A 10,069-nucleotide genomic window follows, 5' to 3' on the forward strand; every position below is an offset into this window, starting at 1 on the left:
CTGTCATTGAGTCAGATTGTCTTTGAAATCAGATGAAACAAGCCTGTGTTTACATTTTCCCAACCAAAGTTACAATGAGCAGTATGTTAGCCAGTTTTATTTAGGTACTTTTAATTGTTACGTGATATTTTGTGGTTATTATGGTGCACATTTATTTGGTAATTTAATTACCTGTAAGTAGTTACAGGTAACTAGTTGTTCCACAACCCTGCTAGTAGGTGAGCCTTGTTTTTAGCCTAGCAGTTGTTGGTGGCTTGTGTCTGCCTAGTTAAGAGGAGTGAACAGTCAGCAGTTAGTATACATTACATAAGGTTATATAGGTTTTATAAGGATTTTTCAGAAATTGTGACTTAATGCAACCACAACAAGCCCTTGAGCATAAAGTCATTAATGTGCACAAAAAATTTAGGCAGATGGGTCCAGTGGTATATGAAATTAGTTGTTGACAAGCTCCAGCCTTTTTGGTCACGCACACATGACTAATCACATTACCTAATAATTACTTTACTTTATATGTTGTCACTAGTTGTTTGTTAGATGAGAAGCTTATAAAATACACTGCTTTTTAAAGATGAAACCATTGGTCGGGTGCGACCCAAAAAAGGTCCACAAAAAAAAAAAATGAAATATCAGTTTGAGTGTAGGCTGTGTTTAGCATATTTTTTATTGCTTTACTTTGTTGTCAGACAGTTTTCCAACTCAACTAAAATCTGTTTTGCTGCTGACAGTGTCTACGGCAACTCATTACTCAGCTTCCATGCTGCTTCTCCTACTGCTTCCCCAAACTGGGAGCATGTTGACTACCATCTACTGCAGGTAATACAATGACTATCATGAAGTACCTCATACAACCCCACTTCAAAAAATCTGAACTGTACCTTTAATCATCTCACACACCATCAGATCCATTTTGTGTCCCTTTGGTGGGGACCTGACCCCTAGGTTGAGAACCACTGAACTTAAGTAGCTGTATAAAAAGTGCAAACTAGCTCCATCTCAGTAAGTAAAATGTCTCTTATGCATGATGCATCAGTGTTAACCACCTAATTACAATATAAAATCAGGCTGCAAGTAATGATTATTTTCATTTTCGATTAATCTTTCAACAATTTTCTTGATTAATCGATTAATTAGTCCTGTCACGATCTTGTCAGTAGCAAAATAGCTATTTTTTAAGTCTTTCCTGTAACGATTGTTTTCATCACTGGTCAATCTGTTGATCATTTTCTTCACTAATCAATTAGTTTTTCCCTCAATAAAATGTCAATCAGTGTCAAGATGACATCCTCTTGTTTTGTTCACAATCCAGTATCTTCATATTACTGTCAGGGAAAAGTAAAGAACTTGTCATTTTTCTCATTAAAAACTCAACTCAAACAATTGTTTGAATCTCAATTATAAAAATAGTTGCTTATTAATTTAATAATCAATTAATAATTGACTAATCGTTGCAATCTTAATATAAAATGACAGTTACAGGAGCATACTCAGTACATTTTGTTTGCTGTGTTAAGTAGAATTTTCTTATATAAATCTGTATTTTTAATCAAGAGTGATGTTGACTGAATTGGAGTATTTGTATATTATTATACTGCTGTATTCATAGTTTTACTAAAGGATCTCAATAATCTTCCCACCACTGCAGAAATGTAACAACAGTGCTACGCTACGTAGATTTTCTTTTCATAAAAACTGAAAAACAGCATTACACAATGTACAGGATGAAAGGAATTACATTGCAGTGCTATAAAAGGCAGTCACACGTAGTTAAGAAAATTAACACTCATGTCATATAGTTATTTATAATATATATCCAAGTTTGCAAAGTCATAATGACACTTCTGTGTACACAAGTCTTTGACAAAGAAGGGAGGAGAAACCATTTAAGCACAAAAACACACAAGCCGTTTCCTCCTCAGACCTTTGAGTCACACACAACTGTAAATGTGATTACGTCTTCAGTGAGTTAAGCTGTCAGAACTCTAAACCTCGATGAATGTTTGGCTTGTTCTTTTCCTTCACATGACAACTCCAGCCAACCAGTGTGAAGACTGCTACCCTCTCCCATACTGTTACTGTAATTGATGTTTTCAAGCCTGTAAACATGTACACCGTGAACACAGACACGTATTTGTCTTAAAATAAACACGACAGGTTGCAAGAGGCTTTAAATTAAATGTGATGGTTCTTCCTGCTACAATGTGTGACAGATCATAAATAGCTTCACGGCCGTCGCGTCACATGGCTGCTGTGACTGATTACTGAGACATTAACCTCCGCAATCGAGCCTTAAAACAGATCCAAAGTTTACAGTACAGAAGCGTCAGGCTTTACTTTATGTTGCCACATAGACAGATTGTACAGTCAAGTCTCCATTTTTAACCTCAACTTGCCCTCATGACACATCCAGCAACTTCTAGCATGTGACTGTCAATATTATCTGCCTGCCCAATGGCAAAGTCTGCTACAGGTTAAATATTAAAAATTGAAGTCAGCGTTGTGTTTAAACAAGAAATAAATAAGTCCGCTTTCCACAGATCATGTTCAACTGTTGTTTATTTTATTAAAAAGACCAGGGTGCAAATATGAAATTAAAAAAAATAAAGACAAGCATATAATTTTTAAGCATTTAATACAAACTTAACAATATAAACTATTTCAGTCCCTCTTGACATGTAAGACACTGACTCAAAATACTTTGTTATACCGTATTTTTTATCAAGTATTGCACAATGTAGGTACAAAATTAATATTCATACGATTACATTTTGTCCATAGTATAGCAAAATCTTTTTAACCTCTTAACAGAAAATACAATTCATCTTTCAGAAAAAAGCAAATATTCCTACACTTGAATTCCACCACTAAGGAATACTCTGTACACAATCTTTAGAATATTTGATGTATTTTTTTAAAGATGGATTTCTTTAACAATTATCTTTAAAAAAAGAAAAAAAAATAAGGAAAAGCTGCTGCAGCCATCACAGATCACTGGAGTAGTAAAAAGATATAAATGCAACACCATGTCATAGAAACAATATATACTCTGATATCTTACAAACTCTGTACTAAATTAAATTATACAATTAGAAAAAGACCAAGTAACCCCACTTAGTAGTGCCAATTCATAAAAATCAGCCTTGTCTTACCACCTGTAAAATACTGTAAGAGGCCAAAACTTGAAGCTTGTATTTTTTTTTTTTTCTTTTCTTAGTTTTTGGAGAATTTTCTCAACATGGTAAAAAATTTTGTGCTTGGTTGGCAAAAAGGAAAAAGAAAAACAATGATGCATGTTGAATTGAAGTAACCAAGCTTGGATGTGTTTGTACAACAAGCTTTCAGTAGAAACAAACTCAAGGGGGCATGGTAAAAACACCCTTGGGCACATGCGCTTGACTGACTAGACACTATATCCTTCAAAGTCCAGTTTCTAAGTGTGCGTTTTTGTTTTTCCTTCTCTTTGAGCCACCATCATTCATAAATAACATCTTGATGATGAGTTTAGTTTAGTTAGCCATGACTGGCTGGAATTGCTGGTTAGAATACTGCATGTTGCTCAGACTGAAGTTGAGGCCATCCATAAGGGACTTGTCATTGAGGCTTCCGTAGGCCGCAAACATGTCAAAGGCATTGTTGTACTGCAGAGGGCCGAGTCCCAGGGAGCCCTCCCCGGGGAACACGGCTCCAGGGCTGGCCTGGCCCTGGAGGCTGGGGAACACAAACTCCTTGGCGTTCGGGGACAGAGCAGAGGCCTTCTGCTGTTGCTGCTGTTGTTGTTGCTGCTGCCCCAGGCCCAGCCCGTACAGTGAGTGCATGGAGGTGGAGATGGCTTTCTGCTTCAGCAGGGTGTTGACATTCAGACCCAGGTTATTGGTAGGGGAGGTGCGGGCCACCTTGCTGCTACTGCCGCCGTTAGCATTGTTGCCACGGCCGCTGCTCTTCATTTTAGTGGAGCCGAATTTGGTGGCGGCGAAGGTGGCAGTGGTGAAGGTTAAGGGCTGGGTGGAGCGTGGCATGAAGGAGGGGCTCACGGCAGCGGACTGCCCAAAAGGAGGGGAAGGGGAGCTGGATTCTGAGGAAGCCCCGACAGGGTCGCTGATTGGCATGAAGACCTGGGCCTCAGGATTAAAGCTGTTCTTGATCTCCTTATCCAGCTCTGACCCATTCTCATTGTTATCATCCACATATAGCACCTTGACCGGTCCCTTCTCCCCAATCTGGTAGGAAACCTCAAATGGGTCGATCCACACACTAAGGTCCTGAGGGAGATTATTCCGGACGTCTTCAATGTCCAGCCCACTCTCTTTGGCTGCCTGCTCCACCACAGGGTCCACCTTCTCCCCTACGTGGATGCACCTGAACCCTGAACCTTTGTATGGCTTATCCGGATACCAGTGGCCTTCATACTTCTTCTTCAGCTGCCTCTCGAGCTCTTCGCCGAAGATATTCACACGTCGTCGAGGGAGTTTGTTGTATAAATAGGAAATAATAAAGTTGAGTGCTACTTGAATTTCAAGCTGCATAGCTGCTTCAGTGGCGAGGACAATTCTTTTTCCGTCACAGAGTTGCTTTTTCTGAGCGTTGCAAAAACCTCCAAGGCAGCAGTGATCGGTGTGATGAAAAAACTGAGTGCTTGTTGCCAAAATGAATATCCTTTCTGCAACAGGGTTAGGTTCAGGATCCTGAAACAGAGGAAAGATAGAAGCATTAAGTATCATGAACCCCAAGAAAATATACATATAGTAGGCAGTATTTCAATTAAATGCCTTTCAATTAGTGTTTTGTGGTTTGTATTTTGCTGGGCAGAAAAAAATACATAAAACTTCTTCCATTTCAATTTCTAACAAAATATTTTAAGTGTTTGTAAATACCCATTTGAAAGAGTTAAATACATTTGTCATTTTATTGACAAAAAAAGACAAGTTTATCTCCAGTTTAAACTATAAGGGAAAAAAAAAAACTGTACAAACAATTAGCTTAATCACCATCTTTGGCTAAATGCAAGTGAACTGTTTGACACGTCCTGTCAGCTCCAGCAACATGCTCATTGTAAACTATATTTGTATTCCTAATGATAACTTGAGGAAAGAATTTGAAGAGATGTTTCCCATTGACTTACATCGTGAAAGAAGTAAATACTTTTTTTTTGCATCACGCCCCCTGAGAAAGTACTTGTTTCATTATCAGGATTTGATCCAGTCAATTTATTTAATCATTTTATTCCCATTTGAGTTTGCTACAAATTAAACAAGAAGTTATCCAGCTCTACTGGTGAAGGTTTGCCACTAACACATAGAGCACGTGCAGTATGTATTCATCCGGATAATTTCTTTACAGCAGGAAACTGCTTTTCTGGATTTGTGCGCCACTGAGCAACGTTCATAGGAATGACCGAAACCCCGCCTCCAACACTGTATCTAGTTCTTGTTATTCATCCATAATGTAGTGATGTTAAGGTCAGACTCATACCTAAGGCTACTAAAATGCCAAAAATCTGATAGTAGTTTGCATTCTAGTATTTACAAATTGCTTGTATTTTAATTAAATATTTTCCATTCCAGTATTGTGTATTTCGATAAATTTGTTGAGCAAAGACATTTTTGATCCATTTGTGCTCATCTCTGTACATATACACCAAATAAAACACTATTGTGATCAATGCCATTTCATTTGTATTGGCTCCCCAACACTGTGTATTCACCAGTCACTGGCCCCCTGTGCACAGCAGCGCTGTATCTCAGCTGTACAATATCAACAGCTATAAATAAACAGAGGCCACTGACTCAGAGACGGTGTCAGCAGTGTGTGTTCCCCAGCGGTCTAGTGTGACAGAAATACGCAAGCACGGTTGACCTCTGCGGAGGGCGGTGGATCTGATAGCAGGTGTCAATAGTCACAAGGATTTTTCAGTTGCCTCATTTTGGCACGGGGACGTGTCCGGGCAAAGCTCCTGCGCCGTGCGTCGAAGGAGTGTTTATTCTAACCTGAATAGGTTATTATGCTGCTTTACTATTAGCACCGCTACCCCTGAGCTACAGTCGAGATAACGTTAGATGAGCACGTACAAGCTGGCGACGAGAGCCGCTGTTACATAATCAGCATTCAAAGTCTAACCACGGCCATAAAGAGCAAAAGACACTCGCATTAATTACATGACGACAGTGACAAAATGACGCTTTCTCGTCACGTTCACGCGTCGATTGAGCAGAACTCGCTAGCATTAGCCGAGCAACTTAATGAAGGGTGTGATCAGAAATGTAGCAGGCTAACGTTATCGGTTAATATTTGGCTCGATTACAGCTGGTTATCAGTGTTTCCTCGCTGTGCCACCGTGTGCAGCAGGCTAAAGATATAGACGGGCATAAGCAGCAAAGAGAAACGTCAGTATTAACGGCAACAAAACAAAAATAATGGCTTTAATGGAACTGAGCAAGCTACGTAGCATTTGAATTAGCTAGGTTGCTACACACTGAATATTCGAGAAATAAGACCAGTGTTCAATAACACAACTGAGTGTCAGCTTGAGAATCAATAGACGATAAACACGATAATATGCAACTATTCCAGTTTCCTACAAAACGAGCGTTATGTCGACATTAAGTTAATATTTACTTACATGGAAATTCACAGCAGGTCCTTCTTCCACTCCAGCAAACGTTTCAGCCTCTAATGTTGCTTTCTGAAGGAGATACAAAATGGTGTCGTCGTCTTTATAGTGCTCCAGGCGATTTTTGCTTCTGTGGGGGGTTTAGTTAGTTAAATTCCGAGTCACAGGCTAGCGTTATCAAGCTAACTCCCCACAGCCTGGGAGTTTTTACAACTCTGCCCTTTAAAACTTGGGCTGATTTGTTTATATAGTAGTCCTCCGCCACGGACATGGAGGAGGTGGTGATGCGGCTCGCAGAGGTCAACACCCAGTAACGCGTTTCTATTGGCCCAAGCGCGGCTTCGTCATCAACATCCACCCCAGCTACCGCTGCGATTGGATGATTTCGTGCTCAATCAACCGCAGGGTTCTATTTACGGTAGTGCTTTGCCTTTCATGTGCTGCGGACTATTTTATTCGAGCAGGTTTGAGCTAAAATATCTTTTGAAAGCCTCGTCTGAGCGAAAATATGATTCTGGTAACACGATTGCAAAGATTCTAGCACCAAAATGGTTGGAAGGTGAAAGACTGACATGTCTGTACATGTCTGCTTTATGTACATAAAAGTCCTCTGTGCTCAGAGGTTGTGCTCTGTCATGCATGAAATCTATGGCTGAACAAGCGGTCCATTGTGATGATATTACTCAGTAATAATTAGTGTTGCCAGCCAGAGTCAGCGCTGACATGAAGCCACATTAGGCTCTGCTCTTACCACTACAGGGTTAAACAGAGCTGGAGAGTCACCGGCGGAGGGACACACCTGTCACTGGTTGTATTCCTTGCTCCTCTCCAATGACATTTTGATGTTCCTTGAGCCAGCTGTAGCTGTGTATCCAAACCCAACAGCCTTCCCTGACTGAGAGGGGTGTTCTATGATGCAGCACAATTTCGACCACTTTTAAACAAAACAGATGGAATCTCATAATTGCCAGCTGTGTAAATATTGACGCTGTTTTCCCACTGTGTACCTGTGTTAAAATTCTCTTCATTATAAGGTCTGTGGACTGTGAAAATGGATTGCTACACAATGGATCCCGGCTGCTCGGGGGTGCCTGCGTGTTGGCTTCTTGTTTTCAGCAGCTGCTGTGCAGTGCAGGGCTTAAGCTTTCCCCTGTCAGGCCTAAGGTGTTTGACGCCACAGCCTGTTCTTACCTAACATGGGCTCTCACGCTGTGTGTTTGCACAATAAATACAATGCCACATGAATTATACAGCTGGGAGGGGAGGTGGTAGGGCCGCGGAGGAGGAGAAAAGACAGGCTGTTCTCTGGAGCGGAGATACAAAAGTAACTCCTGACTGAAAAAAAAAAAAACACTCAAATGCTGGATGTCAGGTCTGTAAATGTTAAATTTGAGAGCTGATTTATGGGAGAGCTGCCCGCTGCTTACAGGCTCTCTGGTGGGAACAGCTGGGGAGTCAATATAATTTCAGAGGCGTATATGATTGGTCTGGATCAATAATAATTCACTTAGATAGTCTGTTGTCCAAGTCATGTTCCTCACTAAATCATGATGAAGAAAGTGGACACGTTCCTCTCCTCTTTCTCCGCCGAGCTAAAAGGAACATATATGCTTCAAAGTACATTATTCATTATGGCAAACATCAGAGTGGCCTTGGCAGGCTGCTATATCCCCACCGAGAAAATTTGCTTTAAGAGGATGTATGGAGTACAAAGAGAAGCACAGAGCAGTTTCATCAGTCTTTTAAAGTCTCTTTATGTGTATTTTTTGTATTCATAGCATCACACCCTTTTCTCTCGCAATTCTGCAGATATCTGAAGACAATACTTAGTGTATACATTAAAGGGATAGTTTGAATTATTCAAATTGTATAAGGGTTCTATAAGGTACTTAACAAGACACAGTCGGTCAGTAAATGGTGACCAGCACGCCCCCAGTGTGGAGAAGCAGAGAGGAGTAACAGCATGGAAGCTTAGCGATGTGCTGCTATGGACAGGGTCATCAACAAAATGTATTTTAACCTAAGAAAGGTCCACCCAAAAGAATCAATATCAGTTTTAGTGTACCGCTGAACAGCCTCTTCTGTGGGAAAACTGCTGTTTTATAGGCTCTCTCCAAAATCAACCTCCACAGGCAAAATCATTTACCTAACAGAACACTGGGAGTTTTGCCTCAATATGTTTTTAAGAGGCTGAAATGCCTGTTTATGCTGACCCCGTCCACCTAAAAAAACAAAACAAAAAAAAAATGTACTGCCTGGCCAAAAAAGTCACCACTTGGATTTAACTAAGCAAACAGGTAAGATCCTTCCATTGTGTAATTACTGCAGTGATTAATATGTTTCATCTGGTAACAAGTTATTTAACCCTGATGCAGTGAGGAGCTTCTCAGTTCTTAAACAACCCTGTCAGAAGACATATCCTGTGGTCGTGGAAAAGATGTTACTCTGTTTCAGAAAGGTCAAATTATTGGCCTGCATCAAGCAAAGAAAGCAACTAAGGAGATTGATGAAACAACTAAAACTGGGTTAAGAACTGTCCAACGCATTATTAAAACCTGGAAGGATAGTGGTGAACCATCATCTTCCAGGAAGAAATGTGGTCGGAAAAAAATGGTCATGCTTAGAGATCACTTAAACATTTGGTGAAATCAAATCACAAAAAAATCAACAGTAGAACTCACAGCTATGTTTAATAGTGAAAGTAAGAGCATTTCCACACACAATGTGAAGAGAACTCAAGGGACTGGGACTAAACGGCTGTGTGGCCTTAAGAAAAGCACTTATCAGGGAGGCTAATCAGAAAAAAGGCTTCAATTTGCTAGGGAGCATAAAGCTTGGACTCTGGAGCGATGGAAAAAGGTCATGTGGTCTGATGAGGCCAGATTTACCCTGTTGCAGAGTGATGGGGGCGTCAGGGTAAGAAGAGAGGCGGATGAAGTGATGTACCCATCATGCCTAGTGCCTACCATACAGGCCTGTGCGGGCAGGTCGAGGTTCCGCAACATTATGTGTCCAAAAAATGAGGTCAGCTCACTACCTGAATGTACTGAACGACCAGGTTTTTACATCAATAATGGCACGGCCATATTCCAAGATGACAATGTCAGGATTCATGGGGCTCAAATAGTGAAAGAGTGGTTCAGGGAGCACGAGACATAATTTTCACACATGGATTGTCCACCACAGAGTCCAGACCCGAACCCCACTGAGAATCTTTGGGATGTGCTGGAGAAGACTTTACACAGCGGATCCTGGTGAAAAATTAATGCAGCTCTGGACAGAAATAAATGTTGTGACATTGCATAAGCTGGTATCGAAGAGCGATGCCATGGCGAAAGTATGTATGTAGTTTCCTGCCTTTTCATAAATAAATATGAAATAAATATTGTTCTCTCCAAAAAAAAAACAAACTACATGACTGAAATCAATCATTTTACCTCGAAGAACACAGAAGTTGCCGGC

General features: G+C 40.6%; 1 protein-coding gene across 1 annotated transcript; it reads right to left on the minus strand.

The window, feature by feature from the left end:
• Positions 1 to 2,538: 2,538 nt before the first annotated feature.
• LOC146311596 (protein Tob1-like) lies at positions 2,539 to 6,844 on the minus strand. The gene is made up of 2 exons (XM_084740923.1): positions 6,617 to 6,844; positions 2,539 to 4,682 (listed from the first exon to the last, which is right to left on the minus strand). Exon 2 carries the CDS (start codon positions 4,521 to 4,523, stop codon positions 3,507 to 3,509), a length of 1,017 nt encoding a protein of 338 aa, XP_084597049.1. The 5' UTR covers positions 4,524 to 4,682; positions 6,617 to 6,844; the 3' UTR covers positions 2,539 to 3,506.
• Between the last annotated feature and the right edge of the window lie 3,225 nt (positions 6,845 to 10,069).

Source organism: Lutjanus erythropterus, chromosome 17, assembly GCF_056507025.1.
Source record: "Lutjanus erythropterus isolate fLutEry1 chromosome 17, fLutEry1.hap2, whole genome shotgun sequence".
Taxonomy (NCBI): Eukaryota; Metazoa; Chordata; class Actinopteri; order Lutjaniformes; family Lutjanidae; genus Lutjanus; species Lutjanus erythropterus.

What these genes read in the sequence shown, in the direction of transcription:
- LOC146311596 (XM_084740923.1), bottom strand. Translation starts at nt 4,523, where the DNA reads ATGCAGCTTGAAATTCAAGTAGCACTCAACTTTATTATTTCCTATTTA.